The sequence below is a fragment of the Anser anser genome, assembly GCF_964211835.1.
Source record: "Anser anser genome assembly, chromosome: 8".
Taxonomy (NCBI): domain Eukaryota; kingdom Metazoa; phylum Chordata; class Aves; order Anseriformes; family Anatidae; genus Anser; species Anser anser.
Window position 1 is genome coordinate 26275107 of NC_139728.1, and position 22698 is coordinate 26297804.

A 22698-nucleotide genomic window follows, 5' to 3' on the forward strand; every position below is an offset into this window, starting at 1 on the left:
GGGCAGACCAAGAAATTACACTGAGCGGGGAATCTGTTCTGTGACTTCAAAGTTTTCACTGAGCCCAGAGAGGAAAAGAAAAACAGTTCCTATCATAAATTCAGATGGAATGACAAAAAGAAGGTAAAGACATACAGTGATACTCAGGTTGAAGTGATTGAGCGAATTTGTCAAAATCCCAGACTAAAGAATTGTGCCTAAAACTGACCTTTGCTGTGTAGTCCTTTAACGGATAAAATTATTTGATGGTTGCAAAATATTTTGTCATCTTTTAATTACAAATGTAAATTATATTAGTAATTTCTCCTTAATGTTGATGTGTGTGCTGTTTTGCTTAAAAGATGTAACAGTAAACTTTTTGTAATTCCATTTTAACTGGACAGAGCAATTGTATCACTGTGTATTCTGAAACAAAAAATAACTGTGTTCTCTTCACCAAGTGTAAATACAGTAATATTTGTTGGGAAAGAGGTCTTCATCGCTGTTACTGTATCTGAAAGCCGACATTATTTTGTACAAAAGCTGATAGCAAAGCTCCTCTCCAACTTCGAAGCAGAAAGCAAGACCTATTGTACGGGAGCAGCTCGCTATTCATATTACCCAGACACAATTTGGGGCAGGAAACATTGAATTGCAAGAGGCTGATCTTTGTGCAAAAGCATGGAGGTGAGGCTGAGCTCCGGACCTGCTTTGTCCTCCCAAAACGAGCCCAGGGGAGGGTCAGGCAGGCCGGGCCAGCGCTTTTTGGCGAGTTACAGCCCCCGGCGCTGGCCCTGCCGTTCGCAGAGCAGGGCTGGCTGTCCTCTGCCCGCCGCGGCTGCTTTAAGGGAGGCGGGCCCGGCGCTGCATTCACTTCCAGGTCGGGGGGGGAGCAAGCACCGGGAGGGGGGTGGAAAGGGAAGAAAAAAAAAAAAAAGAGGCAGCCGCAAGCTGCGGTACCTGGCTGGCTGGGCGCTCGCCTCCGGCACCCAGCGCCGCGATGGTGAGTGAGGGGCGCTGAGGGGAGGGGAAGGGGGCCGCCGTCCCTCGGCGGGGCAGGTGGGTTGCCCCGGGGTGCTGGCTGCCGGCGGCGGGGTGCTGAGGTGCTGGGGCAGCGGGCGAGGGGCCGGTATGGCCGCCCGGCTCCCTCAGGCGGCCGCGGCCGTTGGCCGGAGCGGGCGCGAGACCCTGAGCGCGAGCGCCTGCAGCCCCCGTCCCGCCCCGCCGCTGAGGGGCGCCGCCGGCAGCGGCCGTGACAGGGGCACCCGCGGCCGGCCCCAGAGCTCGGGCACGGCCCGGCCCGGCCCGGCCCGGCCCGGCTCGGCCCGGTACGGCTCTGCTGCAGCTGGCGGAGGGAGAAGGCAGCCCCTCTGTTACAGGCAGGCCGTGCGTGGTGCTGCTGCCGGCTCGGGAGATGAGTGTGCATATTTGCTTTTGAAACACCACCAGGAACCTCCTGGGCTGTCTAATAGACCGTAGTTAATAAAAGCATAACTTAGTCGCCTAAGTAAGCTTTTGATCTTTATTTTAAAAGTAGGTACCCCCGTGCCTGTTGTTGTCTTCAGAGGACTGCGAGTTTGGTTCTTTGGGAGCTGGGTGCCGACATTTAAACCTGTGGCAAAACTCTGATTCATGGCGACTCTATGCACCTTTGTTGTCGTGCCGGCATTGTGCATCACCTTCATACCTTTGTTCCTTCCTATGCCACATTTCTAGGCAGCGTTCATATCTTCTCTCACCTTTTGATCTGTGAGGCTAATAAGCTGGTTTTGCCTCCTCCTCCCAACATGCTTTTTCCCCCCCAGCATATTCTGGTAGCTGTTAGGTTCAAACTGAGGTGGTGTAGATATCTCTTAACATAAATGGCCCCACGAGATCTGCTAGTGCCTTGAAAATGGCATAACAGTTCCGTATTTTTGCTTGATGCTTCTCCTGATACCTTCTTTGGCTGCCTGTGTTTCCTTGTGGTTAAGCGAACCCTTCAGGTTCTCTCCAGTCATTTCTAATTGATGAACTCGTATCGGAAGTTCTTTATATTAGTTTTCGAGTACATGGTCTTATTATGTAGCTTTAATGTGACACTATTTAATTTTAGATGCCTTGTGGCCTCTGCCAACTTTGTATCGCTAGCAACTTTAATCAGTATGATCCCACTTGTGCCAGAATAATTAATGAAAATAATAAATTTGAGTTTTGTGCATAATCATTCGGTGAGTCTGGTTAATAAATTGCCTAATTTTGTTTCATTCTGTTAATTTAAGTAGGATAATCCTCGAGCATTTTTCGTAGCATAAATCACTGAACCATCTGTTTATTTTTCACCGCCCTTATTAGTGCTCAGGAGAATTCTGAGGAATGTTATTGAGCTGCTAGTATTTCTTGGTCATTTTAGGCATGTTCATTTTAAGAAAGTAAATCTTTAGGGCTAAAAACCAAGGCTCTGCTACCATTTATTGTCCTGCTAACTTCTTGAGAGAAATAATTGCCGCTATTTGAAAAAGCACCTTATCCTGTACCCCCGTCTCCTTCCTTGAGCTTTCAGGGAAGAAAAGCAGATGGGCCTGGCAGAGCATACAGTGACCTCTTGCACTGGAGTCTTGTCATACTGAGTCAGTAATTGGGTGCAAAAATTGGAGACTTAGAAATAGTTCTCCTGCAGCTGAAATTGTAGTCTGTCTTCCAAGGCTTTATACGGGTTTACTGAGGGGAAACTGATCAAAAGCTACCTGGGGGGCTGGGGGGAAGATTTGATTTTTAATGACTGAGACACAAAGCTAGAAAGAACTGGATCTTTCAGGCTGGAGTTGGTAGGATCATCACAATGCCTATAGTGAAAAAGGCCCACACAGCAGTGGGATTTAGTTTTCCTGCAAAGTTAGATTGCAATTACTGATGGGAAACATCAGTTAAATCTGTCTCTTTTTTGTTACTGTTGTATAAGCAGGTGGTTGCATGATGATGCTCTTCTGAAAGAACAGGATTTTGTCTGGGTACTCCTACTCAATTAATCTAGGCATAAAGTTGGGCTTAAGATTCTCTAATTTATTCTAGGTACTTCAATATGTCCCTTTAAGCTCTTCTTTTCCTTCGTAACTGCATTTTGAAATATAGAGGTAGATATAGTCTGGCAATAGTTAATGTCAATACAAAGAGTTTTTAAAAGAAAGTATGAAGAATTGTGTTATTTGTGAGAACCTTTCCAACTGTACTAGTGACGTACACTATAAGCTGAACTAGGTAATGCCATATTAAGGGTGGGATTGCATTTCAGTCTGCTAGTGTATTGGATTACTGCTAGATGCCAATGGCCATGTGCTTTACTCTCCTTCCCCCCGCCTCTTTGTTTGTTTGTTTGCCTTGGTTTTATTAAGCACTTACAAAGTTATCTTCTTTTTTTTTTTTTTTGGAAGATTTTAAAAGAAATTTTAAAGAAAAAAGCATTAAAAATCCCATCCCCAACTATTCCATTACCGGTACTATTCCATAAGCTAGTTGACTTTAGATGTGTCACATTAGCTAAAACATATATTAGTAAAAGGAATGAAGGCACCCAGCCTTGTGTCATATAACACATAATCCTGTCTTTTGGAGACTTTAGTCTGGTCACTCGAGTTAGTCTGATGGAATGAAAGAAACCGTTATGTATGTGGGAACATCAGATGGTTAAGATGGCCTTGAAAATGTCAAATCTAGACAGTAAAAGTTCTACTGAAATGGTTCTGAATGATCCTTACGAAATACAGTAATCTTGAGCTGTAGTTGACACATATTTACAGCATTCAATTGAAGTATTTGAAATTGAAATAACCAGAAAGTGAAATGAACTGAAAAACAACTGCCAGCTTTGTTTTCAAGCTGACATTCAAAAGCATAAGTAAAGAAGGGAAACACTGAAATCGTACTCCTGTAGGTGTTCAAATACAACTGCAGGCTTTTATTATGAGCTCCTTAACTGGGCAATATTCTCTCAAAGTAAGAAGTTAAGAAAAGGAGTGCCACTTGCTCACGGAAAGGTTTGCAGGTTGCATTCAAGCTATTCTACTTCAGTAGCAGACAACCTAGGAAATTACTTTTATGGTGCTTGTCAAGGGATATTATTAGATGCAGGTAAAAAATGTTTCCCCTGACTGTCCAGGTTACCTCCAGAGCCTTTGCTAGGTGTGTTTGGTAAGTCTTTTGCAACATGTTGAAGAAGTGTTACAAACGTCTCCTGCAGCTGGTATAAGTGAGGTCGATAGAAGTGGTACTCTGCTGTTCCAAGTGTGACTGATCCCTGCTTGTGGATTTTGGCCCTTTATAGCTAGAGGGGAGTCCTGCATGAACTTCTAAAGTGATTATTTTATTACAAAAAAAATAAACAATATCTCCAGGTTAGATTGGCTAGCTAGAGGTATAGGCTGAAAAAATAGCTCTCTGAGTCATATGCTAGCAGCCTATCTGCATGGCTAAAAATTCTCATCGGAGTTTGCTCACTGATATATGGAAGTGTTTTAGCTTTTCTGGCAGAAATTATGCAACAGTGCCAGAAGGAATGAACAGAGCCTGTATTCTGGTTTTTGTCATGTTTAAGCATCAGATTAGAAGCACAAGAGCTAATGAGAGACGAGGCTGTCTTTGCTTAAGTGAGAATAATTTTCATATGCTTTTGAATAAGGATTCTGATTTTTGTTTGAATCGGCAGCTGTCTTATAAGTCCTTGCCATGTGTATTAATTTCAGCTTAGAAAAAATACTTTCTCTATTCCTTAAAAAAAATATATTATTTTAAAATAACCATTTTTTTTCTCTCTAGAAGCATTTCAGGCATTATTGCACGTTGTAAAGAAACAAAAGATGTTAACAACTCCAAATTCTGTCCCTCCTCTTCATATCAGTTTATGGTGGGAGGCAGCCAAAATTGCTGTTTTCTGGTAAAGGGAGCAAGTCACATCACAAAATAACTCCTGTTTCTTCAACAATAATATTTAACAATCAAGTTGAGCAGAATTTAAGCACTTAGTGAAATCAAGTCAAAGGGGTGGAAGTTGCATGTCAAAAGCTGCAGAAAGAGCTTGTATTTGAATAATTTGGAGTTTTTAGTTCCCAAACCTGTACTTAAGTCTTCAGGAGCTATTAAACTGCAGTCTCTCTTTGTTGGCAGTTCACGATTCATTAAAGATAAGCTCCATTCCAGCCCTACCCTAAATAGGTGCACCTTATTTTAGAAGATGTATTTCTGTCATTTTCTTTATATTTCTTCTACATAACCTTTTATCTATTTCTCTACTTTTGCTATGAGAATATTAGGCAAGTGAAGCAACAGAAGAGAAGTTAAATGAACTAGCAAAGAAAGGTGAAATTATCCAGAACTTTCAGTATAAAAGGCAAGCTACAATTCTTCCTACAGATGAGATGTGGCAAGAGTTGATGCTGTTATTTTCAAAATTATCCGGGGGAGTATGTACCAGTCACTCAGCCTTCTTTTGTGTAGCGCTGCGGATGATTCACAGGGCTGCGAGTCATTCTTTATGTTGATTAATCTGGGAGACTGAAAACAGTAAGCTATTATTAGGCGCTGAATAAAAAATAATAATAATAATAAATAAATAAAAAAAACCAAACAACCAAACCAACCGACCAAAAAAAAAAGTTGAGATTTTCATGTGTCAATATGCAATCTCTCTCTGAAGGAAAATGTGAAGTTTATATTCTGCCTTGTCCCCATTGTGCCCAATGTTCTCTATAGATAATTTCCAGGTCCTTATCATAAAAAGGGGTGGAAAATGGTATCTTTTATCAGAAAGAATACTGCAATAATTGTTATTTCATTGCAGCACAAAATTTGGATCTTTGAGTTTTCTTTTTTTTTTGATCCGAAGCTTTAGCTGCACTTTTCAGTATCAGAAATTGCTCCTAACCATACATGAGATTTATCTACATTCCTAATGTAAGTTTGTGGTAGACTTCTAGTGTGGGTAGATTTAAATGGAAGATTAAAAGCAATTATATCAAGAAGTAATCTTTGATTAAAACAATAGTTCTTTCAGTCTGTCTTGATCGATTAATTACCAGCAAATGTCATAAATTCAAATTCTGTCATCAGAAATTGGGAAAATACTTTTATTGCCCAGTGAACGCATGCAGGATTTACGTACAGCAGACAGACTGGCTGTGGCTCTCGGGGTGACCGTGGGAGGAGGCTGCCCCCCAGTTTGGCAGGTCTTGTGTTGTGTGACCCAACTCACAAGTTTACTGCGGTTCTAAGGAGAGCATCTCGTGTATAATATTTGCCCGTTCAAATGTGAGTCAGACTAACAAAAAATGATTTAACCAAAAATAACGTTGTAGAGGAATGTTGGAGACATAGACAGCAAAATGATTTGACTAAATCGCCTTTGTTTCATTGTGTTTTGCATACGACAGGAGGAAGCTTCTCCCTATTCTTTGCTTGACATCTGTTTGAATTTCCTTACTGCTAACCTAGAGAAGTTCTGCACAGAAAGGCAAGATGGAACACTGTGCCTGCAGGAGCCAGGAATGTTTCCTCAAGAAGTGGCTGATCGATTGCTGCAGACGATGGCATTTCATGGTAAAACAATTATTTGTGGGTCATCGGTGGAAAATATTTTACTGGAATGTGGCACTGCAGCTAGGGTGTGTTTTCTAGTAGAGTCTGATGTTGGAGCTATTTAAAATGTGTTCCTTAATCTCTGAATAGAGAATTTCTGTTATTTTGGTTTTGCCACAGGTTCAGCTGGATGTTGCTGGATAGATAGTTCTGAATCAAAAGTTCTTTGTCCCATGTTTATGATTTTAATTAAATATTCTTTTAAGTGAGCATTCTTTAACAGACCTTTCAATAACTTTTTAAAAGATTTAATTCTACTTCTAGCAGTGCTCACATATTTCAGTATCTCCTGCAGACCAATTAACTGAATTACGTTTTCTTTACTATGTGTCCATACAATTAAACTATGCAATAATCTTCTGATTTTTCATTAAAATAGTTTTTCATTGCTTTTAGTACTTTTCTTGCAGTGGAATTCTTTGCTAAAAGGCAGTCAGTTTCAAGACTAGCATAAAAGGTATGAAAAGCACCTTGTGGTGTTCTTATGTGTTACTACAGGCCTAGTATGTTTTGTCAGGCTTTTGAAGAGAGACCTGCCATCTTGTTTGCTTACTTTTAAGCATGACAAAGGAAAATGTTAAGTATGTGTCATTAAAAGCTTCTTGGCATGAGGACAGTGAATGTATAGAATATCCTACAGAAGAGCCAGGAGACCGATTTCTGCAGACTTTAGAGATGAGACGTGACACTGGAAAAATTGCTTTAAACACACCAAGAGCCCTATCCTGTAGGTGCAGATGTGGCTGGCTGCCTTTGTCCAGATACTGGTGTTGTAGTTCCCTCCAGCTGTTGCCAGCTGAGTGTAACAGAAGAGATAGTCCTAAAAAAAAACAAAACAACAAAACAAAACATGCAACTCCCCAAACCTCTCCATCTTCAGCATGCATTACTTTCTGATAAGTAGTTATTTAGAGTAGTCCCAAGAAATCGGATTCAAGGAACAGAAATGTATTACCAGTACTAGCAGTGACGAGGGCAGTTTCAGACACAGAAACGTCACAAACACTGTGTCAGAGTGCAGGAAGTCAAAGAAAAAAGAAAAAAAAAAAGTGGATTCTAGATAAATGGTGTGTGGCAAAGGTAGGTCAGTGGGAGAGCCTGACTTGATCCGTAATTAAAAAGATTAGCAAAAATTACTAAGTAATTTAGTTATATTTGATAAGTAATTTCGTTATATTTGAACCAAATTATATTTATTTATTGCACTTTATTTTTTTTCCTGAGTACCAATTGTCTCATATTATATGTTCGCTTTCTCTACAAAAGATACATGTTACCTGGTCTGAAATGTTCTTTAGAAAGGTCTGCAAATCTTAATATTAATTTAACTTCATCACAGAGGCAATTACTAGCTCATGACTTAAATCTAGACAGACTGTAGTGGCAATGATGCTTTTATTCAAATATATTGTGTTCTCAATGTCTTTACAATCTTCATTGTGCCTGAAGATGCAAACCGGGGACATTGGCATTTATAACCCTCTGGAGCAAAATTAGAAGGACGTGTACTTCCTACTTCTTCTGTGTGTATGCTTGTGTACCCATACCCTTCTCTCAGGGCTTTTTATAAATTAGTAATCACTCTATTGATGAGACAAAAATAAGATATCTTGGTGTTTCTGATGTATTTCAGATAATCCTGTGCATGGAACTAAATTTTTCAGTTAGTGTTTTGTCAGTATGCTGCAGGAAAAGACTACTTACGCAGTCATCTTGCTACAGAGCAGAAGATAATAATCTCAAACGAGGCTATTGTATTTCCTTTTTTCACTGCTGTCTTTCTCTCCTTCCCACTCTTGTCCTCCTGTTTCTCCTCTTTGAAACACTTTCTAGGTTTCTTTCTCACATTTAGCTTGTTTCTGAGCAACACTCCTACCTTCTTCATGAAGGACATATAAAATAACTTAATCAGCTTAGTATAGTGTATTGATCCTACCTATAAATTCAGTCGAATGCTATAGTATTCAGTTGAGTTAAAGCAAGATGGAAGTGGATCATTAACTGCTGGCACTATGTTGAGGTTAACAGAACTGTGACCAGGGAAGAAAAACTTCAAGAAAATTTTAAATTTAGTTTTTAGCACGTTTCTAACCAGTTCCAGTGAGAAAATTCAGAAAATGCAGGCTGTAGACTGAATGTTTTCAAATTATTGCTACGTTTTATTTTGTTGTGTGTTCTGTCTTCTGACCGAAACGTGCATTGTGTATCCAGTACGTCTTAATTTAGCTGTCCTATTCTTTGACCTGAGATTATCCAAAAGTGAGATCATAATCGCAAAAGCAGAAGCTCAAATAAAAAATTCAGCAGCATAGTGATCCGAGAATATCCTATTTTGCAATTAATCTCTGTTAACACTTCTTACTTGTTTCTCTTTGGGCTCTTAATAGTGGTGTATGATGCTAGAAGCAAACACTAATGCTGTTTTCCAACAGGGCTTCTGAATGATGGAACTGTGGGCGTCTTCCGAGGCAACCAAATGCGTTTGAAACGAGCTTGTATCCGCAAAGCCAAAATCTCTGCCGTGGCTTTCCGGAAAGCGTTCTGCCATCACAAGCTAGTAGAACTTGATGCTACTGGGGTGAATGCAGATATAACAATCACGGACATTATAAGCGGACTTGGCAGCAATAAATGGATCCAACAAAACCTTCAATGCCTTGTGCTGAACTCACTAACTCTTTCTTTGGAAGACCCATACGAGAGGTGCTTCAGTCAACTGTCTGGGCTTCGTGCATTAAGTATTACCAATGTTCTGTTCTACAATGAGGACTTGGCAGATGTTGCATCACTCCCTAGGTTAGAAAGTCTGGATATATCCAACACCTCTGTTACTGACATAACAGCACTCCTCACCTGCAAAGACCGACTGAAATCTTTGACCATGCACCACCTGAAATGCTTGAAAATGACCACAACGCAGATTCTGGATGTTATAAGAGAACTAAAATATCTGAATCACCTTGATATTTCAGATGACAAACAGTTCACATCAGACATAGCACTTCGTTTGCTGGAACAGAAAGATATCTTGCCTAACCTCGTGTCTCTGGACATTTCTGGAAGGAAGCATGTTACAGATAAGGCAGTAGAAGCATTTATCCAGCAACGGCCAACAATGCAGTTTGTAGGACTGCTAGCTACTGATGCCGGCTACTCAGAATTCCTAACAGGAGAAGGAAATCTAAAGGTTAAGTGGGAGAATTAATTTTGCTGAAAAATTAGAATGTTCAGGAAAAATAGAACTAATTATTTGTAATAAATATATGTAGGTGTTTCAGAAGGAGGCTGTAAGTTAGTATTTTAACTGTGAGTTGTAATTAGTGACTTCATGTCCAATTCCTACTTAATTCTGGAACAGAAACTGCTAGATTTAAATAATACTATTGTAAAAAAAAAAACACAACATCTATTTTCTGTGCCATTTTAGTGAGCATCGAGTCCTGATTTAACCTACTAGATCTAAGACAGCTGAACTAGGTCTAGTCAAGTCATTTACTGGAATAATATTCTTGGGTTTCCAGCCCAGTGTCTAGCATAAGGCAGCAATATGTAAGAGGGAGAGTTACAATTTGCATAAACTTTGAGCAGTTCATGATTAACACAGCAGATACAATAAAACTTAATAACTGAGCTGCTGTTGTGTTCCATCACCTCTTCTATTTCCTGATTACAATATTTCTGCCTACCTTGAAAGGTCTTTTGAAGGTCTTGAAAGGTCTTATGGAGGTCGCGAAAGGGAACTGCAGAGGGAACGAGGAAGAGTTTGCATAATGTGGCCATATGTCTCCTAAGCAAGTTGAGTTTTGCAATTCAGTTAAAAAAAGTTAGAATGCCCTTGTTATATGCAAATTAGATAACACAGCAATGACAATTTTTTAATAATAATTTTTACCTGGAACTTTTGACAATTGTTAATGGCCAAGTCTCCTGAGTACCTGGTTGTCACAGCTGACAGCAGTGTGTATGAATGCTGAAAGATTTGTTGGAGAAAGCAAGTTCCCATTTGACGTGATCGGTGTATGGCATCAAGAAATGAAACCTCAAATTTGGTATTAAATAATTCAATATAATCCTTAGAAATAGGCATTAGCTGTATAGAATACATGCTATGACTGTGCTATGAAAAGGTACAGTCTTTTTTTCTTCTTTTTTACTTTGTGACCTGGAATTCATTAGTGACTGTACTGAACTATTCGTCTGTTTAGTCTCGATACTACTAAAGAACAGTCAGGACACAACCCTTGTGGAGTCAGTCAAAGTAAAATATTGTTATCTTTACAGCAGTCCTATATCATTTGGCTATAGAAAGTTCTTGAGAGATTAAACACGAGACAAACATTGTAGTTGAAACCATGAAGCTGAGTGGAATTCTTCATGTAGCATATAACTGGCTGCAGAACGTGTCAGTAAATATGATTGCCCTGCTCTAGTTGGTAGAGAGCATAAACCAAAGTCCGAGATGGTATCACTTCTCTCAAGGCTGTAATATCTTCCTGGTCTAGCAAGTTATGAAAAATTTGGTTCCATATGATACAAGATGCATGAAAAGTGACACTTTCATCTGTGAACGTTTGCTTTCCCTTACGTGACAAATTAGGTAGAACAAGTTCCGTGTGCTTCCCTGAGAATTAAAACCAAAAAACAGTGTTTGCAGCAATGATTCTAAAAGTAGTAGGACTGAGGAACAAGCCTACGGTTACACAACATGCAGATACAAAGTAGGTTAAATACAGTAAAATGGAAGATGCAGTAGGTTGAGAGGTGGAAAAATTTTCAGCTAGTTGCTGATTTAGTATTCTAAACTTAAGCTTATATTAGTCAACAGTCAGTAGCTTCTAATGCACTATTCACCTAAATTAGTTTAGTGTTAGCAGACTTTAAATCCATGTTAAAACTTTTAAAGAATGTTTTCTTTTGCAGTGCATATGAGTTAGTTCTTTAATACAGTGCTAGAAAGGTATTGCTACAGATCTAGCTTATAGGAAACCTGATGTAGACAAAAAATGGAAATATTTTTTATTGGCAGAGCTAGAACCCTGAGCGAAAGATATCAGCCAAAATATGTTTGTCAGTTTATTTGACAGAGCATTCAGTTTCATATACTACTTTTAGGCATTTGCTGTTTCATAAGCAGTTTTTGTTAGTCACAAAGTGCTACTTTTACTTAGTGGTTTCATATGGATGTGCTTATAGTGGTGTCTGAAACCTAATTCTGTCTTATAAAGGGGATCCTTTACAAAGAATGTTTGAAGATCACATAGTTCTGGATTAATATGGGCAGATAATGTAATCATTTGCTTACTCAAGGCTTTGGCTGAAACATCAGCACTTTTGAAACTGCGGCTTTGCAATTTTGTGAACAAAATTCTTAAAGTAAATGATGATATCTTGAACTAAAGATGATTCCTCTGTTTGTAGGTGTCAGGAGAAGCAAATGAGACTCAGATTTCTGAAGCACTGAAGCGTTACAGTGAACGGGCCTTCTTTGTGAGAGAAGCACTCTTTCATTTATTCAGCTTGACACATGTGATGGAAAAAACAAAGCCTGAAATTTTAAAGGTAAAATAATATAGTCTTGATGAGAAGGTCTTGCATTGTTTCCTGAACTGATTGTAAAGAGGCCATCCCCAAAACCCTGTTAAAAATTATTTTTAAACTTTTACACTTCCGTTGTGATTTTTAAGGCTAAAATTTTTAATGATGGATAAAAATTAACAATGAGTTAATGATGGAGGTGATGCCCTAATAGTGTTTTATGTTACCTAAAATTGATTTGCACTAATTTAGTGTCTAAATTTATTAGCATCATTAGTAGTTTTGAATGATTTGAAGTTTTCTTCAGGTGCTGAATTAGGTCTTTAGAACATATCTATCTTGGGTCAAATCAAAGGTTTGTCTGGTTTTATTCCCCATGTACAACCATGCCTTCTGCTGGTACGTACAAAAGAACAATAATAGGGAAGGGATATTTCTCACCACTGCCATCTTCCAGTTTGGTAGCATGAACAAATGAACAAATAATTGTTAGAGTCATACATTGGGCTCTAACTAGTGGCAATTCCTGAAACTTCCTTAGAAACCCATTCTAGGAATTGGCTTTATGTTGCTAGAATAACATTGAATATTGTGTTAAGTTTTGGGCCCCTCACTACAAGAATGGTGTTGAGTTGCTCGAGTGTGTGCAGAAAAGAGCAACAAAGCTTGTGAATGGACTAGAAGACAAAGACTTAGAAGAAGTAGCTGAGGGAATTGGGATTGTCTGGAGAAGAGGAGGCTGTGGGGAGACCTCATCATTTTCTACAATTACCTGAAGGGAGGATGCAGTGAGGAGGGTGTCAGTCTCTTTTTTTTCAGGTGGCAAGTGATAGAACATGAGGAAATGCTCTCAAGTTCCATCAGGGGAGGTTTAGGCTGGATATGAGGAAGACTTTCTTCACAGAGAGGTTGGTTAAGCATTGGAATGGGCTGCCAAGAGAAGTGGTGGGAATACCCCCATCCCTGGAGGTATTTAAGAGAGGTGTGGACGTGGCACTAAGGGACGTGGTTTAGTGATGGGACTTGGTAGGTCAGGTTGATGGTTGGACTTGGTGATCTCGAAGGTCTTTTCCAACCTAGATGATTCTGCAATTCTATGATCTCCTCTGAGGGGCTGCTGCAGACAGTGCAAAAGGACTTGGAGAAATAGAAGTTGTCAGCTTTCAGTCATTGAGCAGAAGGAAATGTTCTTTCTGAGAATTAAAATCATACCAGATGAGTTTTTTCATTTAAGTAAAGAGGAGGCAGAAGTTAGTCATCGTCGTGGCCTGAAGCAACAGTGGATTGCTCTTGAGGTATGTGCACAAACGTGTATGTAAGTAATGTGGGTAAAACTCTTGCATTTCAGCTTGTGGTTATTGGAATGAGAAATCACCCCCTGAATTTGCCTGTGCAGTTAGCAGCAAGTGCGTGTGTCTTTAACCTAACCAAGCAAGACTTAGCAGCGGGCATGCCTGTGCGACTTCTGGCTGATGTCACTCACTTGCTTCTGAAGGCCATGGAACATTTTCCAAATCATCAACAGGTAAAAGATGAAATTTCTTTATTTTCTGTAGGTTTCTCTGTATTGTGGATCTTAAGAGAGATTTCTCCACATCTCATGACCTCAAGAGCAGCTGTAAGCAAGTACTCATATAGATCCATTTGTGCAGGATTTAAGTAAATATTACTTCCTTTTGTGCTTCCTGCCCTATAGGACTGTACTTAATAGAATCAATGTTACCATAATGTGGCTTCTCAAAAAGACTTTCATGAAATTAAACTTGCAAATAAAGTAGAAAATACTGTTGGGTGAGTTGGTCGTCGTTAGAGGCGATCTTGCTGAGAAGAGTGAATGTTTCCTTGCATGTGGCAAAATGGAAACCAAGAGGTGATGTTGGATATCTGGCAAAACTATGATTTTTACCCTAACAAAACCATTATCAGGCAGGATTAGGCAGAAATGCACAGTGGTTATACTGTCCTATTTTAAAAACAAACATCTCTTCAGGCAAACTTTGGATATGTGGATACAAATTATTTCCTTAAGATTATTTAAAGGTTTTTGCTTAATAAAGAACGGATGATGTGTTGAAGGATCACACTTCCTTCAAAGAGTCAATGTGGAAATCCATTGTGTCTAGTTACTAAGCAAGGTTTTGAGTGATCTGCAGTGTGGCTGGAGTTGTCTGAGAGTTTTATCGTTGATCCAGCTACTGTTAACAATAACATAGCATGCCATATTACTAGCGCTAGGAAAAGTCTCATCTGTTTGGGCAGTGTTGAGTGACATAGTGATACTTGCCCAAAATCACAGTATTGAAAACGTCAATTTTTAAGGTTAAATCATAGGAGGTAAATGAGCCTTCATTTGGTATCTTGCATAGGGTTTCCTTAGATATCAAGAGTTATAGCTACAGTTATATATATGTCCTACCAAATGTTCTGGTCAGTGTCTGAAAGTATCGTGGTGTTTTGTTTTTTTTTGTGTGTGTGTGTGTAGTGTTTTATTTATTTATTTATTCCTACTTCCACATTCAACTTTAATGGGGCTTGAATATTCAGCTAGCCCTCCTTCTCTGTTTGAGATACAGGTTTGAAGAAAAATGTAGTGTTTTCAGAACTGCTTAATTCATTTTGTATGTGCATAAACTTAAATATAAGAGGAAAGAGATTTATTTAGGTGCAAAGTTGTCATACAGTCTGCTGTCTGTATTGGTATATTTGCCTGCCTTTTAATTTGTTACTGACCTAACTTGAAGGAGACATCTTTAGCAAGCCTGTACATGAGATATTAATCAAGAGTAAAAAGTTGGTTGTAAAGCTTTAAATCAAACTTCTTCCTTATTATTTGACAAAAGATTAGAATCAAAGCCCAAACAGAATTTTATGGTATCTTCTCAGTGAGGAGAGTGTTTGCCCCATGGTGAAGGAATAATTTTACCCTAAAGTTCTTTTTTTCCGTTAAACTGACTCTTTTTTTAGTTATGATCATTTTGCTTGTGGAAATATGTTTAATGATTCATAGCAAGAAGGTATTCTGAAATGTGTGTCTCTGTAATCATTCTTTTTCATTTCTTATAGCTGCAGAAGAATTGTCTTCTTTCACTGTGCAGTGACAGAATCCTTCAGGATGTGCCATTTAACAGGCAAGTTTTATGTCAGTTAAAATGAGCTGTAGCATTGCAGGATATTTTTCTCTGTTGTTTTTTTAATACTTAGGTATGTTTATGATTTCTTGGTCTTTGGAAAGTCATGGATGCTCTAGAGACTTGATGACCACAGGGTTTGTTTCTGGTCTCAGTTTTCCCAGTTTAAATCATTCTAATGTGTTAATTCGTGTGGCCTGTGGTATTTTGGGCCTGTAATACATAATAGTTTTGACTGTAGGTCTGTAATAAAAACCTCTGGTATGCGGGTATTTTTTGCTTCACCTGCATAGGTCTACCACTAATCGTGTAACAGAAGTCAGAATTTCTCTGGGGGACTGTGGGATTGTTTTTTGCCGATACTTTTCTACTTGGATGTTTTGCTCAAAGGCTTTAAAGTATGTTGGTCTGCTGTTTCAGAATATTGTGTCAAATTTTTCTTCCTTCTTTGGAAGTAATTCCTGTGCACTTTGATGTATAATTAGAAGTAAGATATCCTAAGCAAACAGCTTGAAGATGACTGAGGTTCATGCAATACATGTAATTTCCTGATGTATTTCTACCTTTTTGATACAAGGCACACTTCTGGTTTCTTTGGTCTTGCATGCATTTCTATCTGAAGTGTCTTCTGTGTATATCTTTCTTTTGTTAAGACTTACAAGACTTGGGGAAACAAAACTTATGTTTAACTTTCAGATTTGAAGCAGCCAAACTTGTTATGCAGTGGCTGTGTAATCATGAAGATCAAAACATGCAAAGGATGGCTGTAGCCATAATTTCCATTCTTGCTGCAAAGGTACAAAATTTAAACTTTGAAATGATCAGATAGTATTTCTAAAGTATATTTAAAAAAAGTGTTGATGATGGTTTTATTTATTTATAGCTTTCGACAGAGCAAACAGCCCAACTTGGTGCAGAGCTTTTCATTGTTAGGGTAAGTCAAATACTTTCTTGACAGTAAAAAATACCATCCTCTTGAGCTATGCATGCTGACAGTATTCCTAAAGATATAAAACAAAAATAAGTAGATAGAATTCTAAGAACACATTAACCTGTATTCATCTGCAAGTTCTTTGGAACAGAAAAGGCTAGAGAATTTGCTAGAGATGATATCAGGCACAATGGTTATGAGACATAATAGCATAGATGAAAAGAAGCCAAACTGGGAAAACTTGATACAGTTAATATGAAGTAAAATAGCAATAAATTCTTGGCTTCAAATTCATTCTATAAGCCTAAAGATCCTTGAAAAGAATATTTGAAATAAATTGTTAGTGCTGTCAGTGTCCATCAGTAATCATACATACATATCACACATGTAATTATGGTGAAAACAGGAATTACTCAAGCATGCAATCATATTCAAAAGGGGGGAAAAAAGGTTTAATAGCAATTTTATTTTGTATAGTTTGTGTCTTTATAGTTTAGGTCTTTATTCTGCTTATAAATGCAGTTTGCATTACCCAAGTCTGCACAGAAACAAGCAGAGGAGCCAATATGTTTTTTGATTATACAATCATAACTAGGATTTCATTTTGTTTGTTTGTTTTTTCCAGCAACTTTTACAAATAGTTAAGCAGAAAACAAATCAGAATCTTGTAGATACTACTCTCAAGTTCACACTGAGTGCACTTTGGAACCTCACTGATGAATCTCCAACAACGTGTCGGCACTTCATTGAAAATCAAGGACTAGAACTTTTCATGAGAGTCTTAGAGGTGAGTAGTACAGTTCTCCCTGCAGATTGTCAGACAAGGTTTATAATTAAAATTGTTTCAGTAATAAGCATAAACAGTTACATATAGTTTCTTCCTTTTTTTCCACAGTCTTTTCCATCGGAATCATCCATCCAACAGAAAGTTCTTGGACTTCTGGTGAGATAAACAAAAAGTCTGAAATCTGTATTGTTAAAATTTGATCTTTTTTTTTCCCCATGTTAATGTGAAAATTTGTCTAATGTTTTTACATTCATTTAATCTTGAGAGTGTTCATTATTCACAATTGACGTTGTTTCAGACTGTTTTGTCAATTCTCCAAAAGCTGATTGTATTGAAATTGATGATTACACTAAACAAAAAGCTTTTATGAAGGGGCAGTGAGTGAGGCTTCATGTATGTCTAAATGCAAAAGTTAATTGAAAATTAATGGAATTCAGAATTGTGCACCTGGTGAAGTTTACTGAAATTGACCGTGTTTGAGAAATGTTAAAAGTAGCCTTTAAGTTAGTGTAATCTGCATGTTAATGGTCCAAAATTACTTAGGAGAAAACTTCTGTATTCTAAGGCAAATTTCTGCATTAAACTGGAAAAGTTTTAAAAACAGAAGTAGCATTTTGGTATCTGACTGTCACCTGAACATATGAAGATCTCATCCTGGTGTTTATACGTGTTTACATACACTATGTAGTTCAAATTCGTATGTTCATCTCCCTGATAATATTTTCTTTTTTTTTCCTTCCCCTCTCTGTTTCCCTCCCCTCCAGAATAATATAGCAGAAGTTAAAGAACTCCATTCTGAATTAATGTGGAAAGACTTTATAGACCACATCAGTAAATTATTGCACAGCGTGGAGGTGGAAGTCAGCTATTTTGCAGCAGGGATTATTGCTCATTTAATATCTCGAGGAGAGCAAGCCTGGACATTAAGTCGCAGCCAGAGGACCTCTCTCCTCGAACAGCTGGTACTGAAATGACGGTGCAGTTTATCGTGCTCTTCTATTTTTGTATGTTTGTATTTAACATTGACAGTTCTTTGTTCTGTATTTTGCAGCATTCTGCCATTTTGAACTGGCCGACTCCAGAGTGTGAGATGGTGGCTTACAGGTAATTATTGTCTTGATTTAGAGTTTGGAAAATACAGTAGAATTGAACTAAGTTTAAAACTTGTTCTGAAGCAAAGTGAGCTGCTAGCCAGATGTGGTTTTGTCCAGCAGAAAAATGCCTATCAGCTCAAAATACACAGCATGCTGGTTTTCCTTTTCTGACCAAAGAAGGGTAGGGACTCCTGTGAAAGATAAATGTAATGTTGTTCTGCCTGCATTTCTATTAAAGATGTTCGCATCCACGTCTAAAGGTCTTAAACACAAAGATTAACCACTGAGATTATATTGGCATGCACTGGGTTAGCACTGTCTGTCCTAGATAAAGGGACTTGAGGCCAAAAAGTACAACTAGATAATTACTGTCCATTTAATCATTATTTACGCTGTTTACTCCTATTTTTAATGTGTAAGAGGCATCTAAATGCAATGGTAAAAGCATACCATGTATCCGCTATCTATATTTTTGCTGGTTATTGTCTTAAACATCAAAAGGTAGTCACTTTTTACATCTAAAACTCCAGTTTATCAAATGTCTGTCCCAGTTACATTTGTCAGTGAATGAGTAGACAACATGTGATCTGTGAAGAAAAAGTAATATCTGGTAGCAAAGTGAGATGCTGATTGAGATGCTGCTCTCTCTCTTTCTCTTTTTTAAAAATAGGTCTTTTAATCCATTTTTTCCACTACTTGGCTGTTTCATGACACCTGGTGTCCAGTTATGGGCAGTGTGGGCCATGCAGCACGTCTGCAGCAAAAATCGTATGTATTAAGATAAAATTACCCTTAAAATTGTTATTTCCTAGCATATCAATCATTAGCATGAAGTGGGAATAATAGGAATTCCTATTATTTTCATTCCTGATCCTTTGGAGAAACTACACTGAGGCTTTTACTAAATGGGGCAGGAAAAGAAAATTATAAAAGCTATATAAATCTATTTTATTTAATGGAATTTTACTGTTAAATGCACAGTATTAATTCCAGAATGTAGACATGTGAAGACTAACTACATTTGCAGCTTGCACAGGTATTTTTATGCAGAAATGTCAATATTAGTAATGGGCAACAAACTACTTCCAAATTAAACGAGAACAAGGATTACAGCAGGTAGCTGTCTCTTACCACGAGAACAGAAGTTTTAGGTAATCCCAGTCCCTAATCGCCTTTTTGCAATAACTTGCTGTTACATGAAGGACTATTTCTTAATCTGCTTTTCCCATCTGCAAAATGAGAACACCAGCATCTTCTTTTTAAAATGCTTTGGTAGTAGTGCATGATGAAATGCACAAGCATTGGGGAAGGAAATAAGTCCCCTGGTCCCCTGAGCATACCTAAAGGGTAAGGCTGGACAAACCTTCCTGACTTTTTAATGACTTTTAAAAAAATATAAATGTAGATGACATGAGTATGTATATTTTCATTAACTTCTACCATGTATAAAGCAGCTTTCCTCTGCAGTATTAAAAATATTTTCTGTTCCAGTGTTTTAATCTTCCCGACAGCAGTATCTCTATGCTTGTTTATCCCTGTCCCATAAATCACTGTTTTTACAGTGAAAATGCATCTATTCAGGACCAAGCGATAACATGGCATGATATATAACTGCACATAAAATATGTTTTTTCTGCTCTTTATAGAGCTCAGAACTGTAATGAGATGTTGTTCTTAGGGTACTCTGTCCCGAGGCCCATAAGGACTTTTCCTATGGTGAAGTAGGACTGTTCTGACAAAGCTGTTTTAGTCATCAGACTTTGAATAACAGTTTTTCATTAAGACACCTTAATCCTGTCTTAATGAAATTAAAGCAAGCTTTCTTCCCCTCTTTGTGCCTCAGCTCTGTTAGCTCGGTATAGTCTTATTTGTTCTATTTATTTTTAGCGTTTATTTTGTGCTGCCCTAACCTCTGAGCTTTCAACATGCCACAGAGGTTTGTACTGGCAGTGAGTAACTGCACTGTAGAATGCAAAGGCTGTGAATAACTGGGTGACATATGCCCGATTTGAGATCAAAAAAGTATAGCCCTGATATATTTATATATGTACATCCTGAATATATATCCTAAAGTTTAGTTCTGATGGCAATTGGTGCCAGAAGCTTCTGGAGAAAGTTGCAAAGAAACTAAATGCTTGTTAGCAAATGTAATAATGTACGCTGAGGGAAAAATTATTTGATTCTGAAATATGAAATTTATATGGGGAAAATTCTTAAGCTTGGCACCACGATGACATTTCATCCAGGATTGGAGATACATTTTATTTTGCTCTCCTCTTTTACGTGGGAATGAAAAGTGGTCTGGAATTAATGGCATTAATTTTTTTTTCTCCTTTTGCTGTTTCACACCTCAGTGAGCTAACTTACCTAAAATGTTAGTAGCGCCACAGCAAATGTGATCCCCAGTGAAAAGTTTATTATCAGCATTTAAACAGGTCAGGTGTTGCATCACTTAGGTGAATGGTGTAGTTAAGCACATCTGCTGTCATGCCCTGTGGACTCCATTACAGTCATTGTGACCTTTTTGTGACAGCTTCTGAAGCTTGTGTGTTACGTTACAGCTGTGACTTTTTATAGCTGATCTCTGCATGTGATAACACTGCAACTGATGTAGACTTCTTAAAAGCAGTAACAAAAATGGAAATAAAAGTGTAATTTTATCTTGAAAAGGCTCTCATAGCAACTTATCCTAGTTAAACTATTTTCTATACTAGTCAATGTAAGTAGCATTTGGCAAAATGTTTTCAAAGGGCCTGTTTCTTATTTACTCTACAAGACTTCAGGAAGTGTCTTAAATGCTGCCTGCCTCATAGGAGATGAAAGTGGATTTGAATCAGTGTTTACAATATCTGCTACTCCCACCCTAGATACGTTTTTTTGGATTACCTTTTTTATCTTATTACAGCTACCAGGTACTGCAGCATGTTAATTGAAGAAGGCGGCTTACAGCACTTATACAACATCAAGGAAAACGTCCAGACTGATCCACACGTCCAGAGGATTGCTATTGCCATCCTAGATAGTTTGGAAAAACACATTATGCGTCACGGGAGACCACCTCCATGTAGAAAACAGCAACAAAATAAACCCAACTGAAAGCTGCAGGTATAAGAGTGTAAAGTATTGTCTCTGTAATAATCCTTTCTGATGTGTGTGTAGTTGGAGTAACTTGTAATATAGTGGTCACCATTAAAGTGATTTGCCGATAATTGTGGTACCCAGAACCATGTATGGTAACCTTTGGTGAATGTCAACTTTAATGGCAACCGCATATGCAACTTGTAAAGGGTCACTGCTTGAGCTGGTCATACCTGTAGGGTTACTACTGGCTACAAAGAGATGGGACTCGAACAGATCAATAGATCAATATGCACATCTGGAGGAAAAAAAAAAATTAAAAAAAAAGACTCCTAGGAATATCTTGTTTTGTGACTTCTGGGACAGAAAGCTATTGCATCCCTATGATTGCTGTTTATAAAACTGGTTACCAGTTCAGTGTTTGAATAGAGCTGTGTGTGGTTGTGATATTCAACACTTCTACAGATTACAAAAGTACATGCATGCAAGTTACAAATGAGACTTGTAACTAAGGCGACCAAAATGTCCATCGTCTCATAATCCTTCTAAACACAAATGGGGACTTCAGCTTCCTTTTCCTTTTGCCTGCAAGCTGTGTTCTTTTGTTTTCCTTGCTGCTAGAACGATGCCTTTTTGCAGTTGAGCTCTCCTGAGTCCTCTGTGCTCTCAGTAAGGTTGAGATCAGCACTGCATCAGGGAAAGTGGAAACTCACTAAAATAAAGCAATAGAAACAGATTTGATAGGAACCACAGTTCTAACAGAATGAGCTAAGCTTGAGATTTTAAACTTGATAACATGAAGGGGATTTTGCCGTTGTTTGACTACTTTTGGTTGTGTGTGGGATCTTTCTTTTCTTTTTGGAAGACTGGTAGGGAAAGAGAAGGCTCGTAAGAGCAAAGTACTGACCTGTCCTCATCACGAGGGGGATTGCATGTTGAGTTAGGAGGCCCAGGATATTTGGTCACCTTATTTATAAGAGACTAATGATTGCTCTGTTTTCTGTAAATATTCTGTCAGTATTGTGCAGTGAATAATATTTCCAAGTCATCACAGTGCAAAATAATGCCTAATGTTCTATGTAAACCCTGTGTCAATTGCATTGTTCTGTGAAGTGTGAAATTTTACATAAAGATGCTAATTGTAACAACTCACTTCTTTCTTGGTTACCTGTGGGTTTCAAATGATGTGTTGAATGAAACGTATTGCACAGCATATGGATGCCTGATAAAATACAAGTGATGGAAGCAAACTGCATGTTGGTTCAAATTCACTTTTATTTCAAACATTGTTTCTGTTTATCTGGTTACAGTCCGTATTTCCATGACAACTGACTGACATTCTTAGACTCTTCTGTAAATATATTGGTGATGCAGTTTAAAGAGAACTTACGTTTGGTAGCTTACTAGGAGAGATGGCTTCTTCAGGATGACCATATTTTACTATTTTTAACTCCTTCCCTTCCTCTCCCTCCCCAATTCTCATTCTTCAAATAAAAATATCACCTCTAATCTTCAGTAATCTAGTTATTGTGTTTTTCAGCAATTTCAAAATGGACTGAT

General features: G+C 38.2%; 1 protein-coding gene across 1 annotated transcript; it reads left to right on the forward strand.

Moving 5' to 3' along the window:
* The first annotated feature begins 842 nt into the window (after positions 1 to 842).
* Positions 843 to 22647, forward strand: LOC310903552 (protein zyg-11 homolog B). Its single transcript, XM_083847009.1, has 14 exons — positions 843 to 982; positions 6381 to 6546; positions 9018 to 9772; positions 12004 to 12144; positions 13469 to 13645; positions 15184 to 15248; positions 15945 to 16044; positions 16132 to 16182; positions 16805 to 16966; positions 17075 to 17122; positions 17731 to 17928; positions 18018 to 18070; positions 18731 to 18828; positions 20966 to 22647. Exons 1-14 carry the CDS (start codon positions 980 to 982, stop codon positions 21154 to 21156), a joined length of 2208 nt encoding a protein of 735 aa, XP_083703135.1. The 5' UTR covers positions 843 to 979; the 3' UTR covers positions 21157 to 22647.
* Positions 22648 to 22698: the final 51 nt, after the last annotated feature.

Excerpts from the sequence above, each read along its gene's own strand:
- LOC310903552 (XM_083847009.1), top strand. Across the intron at positions 16,967-17,074 it reads TTTTCATGAGAGTCTTAGAG|TCTTTTCCATCGGAATCATC; the intron begins GTGAGTAGTACA and ends TTTTTTCCACAG. Across the intron at positions 18,071-18,730 it reads TGTGAGATGGTGGCTTACAG|GTCTTTTAATCCATTTTTTC; the intron begins GTAATTATTGTC and ends TTTTAAAAATAG.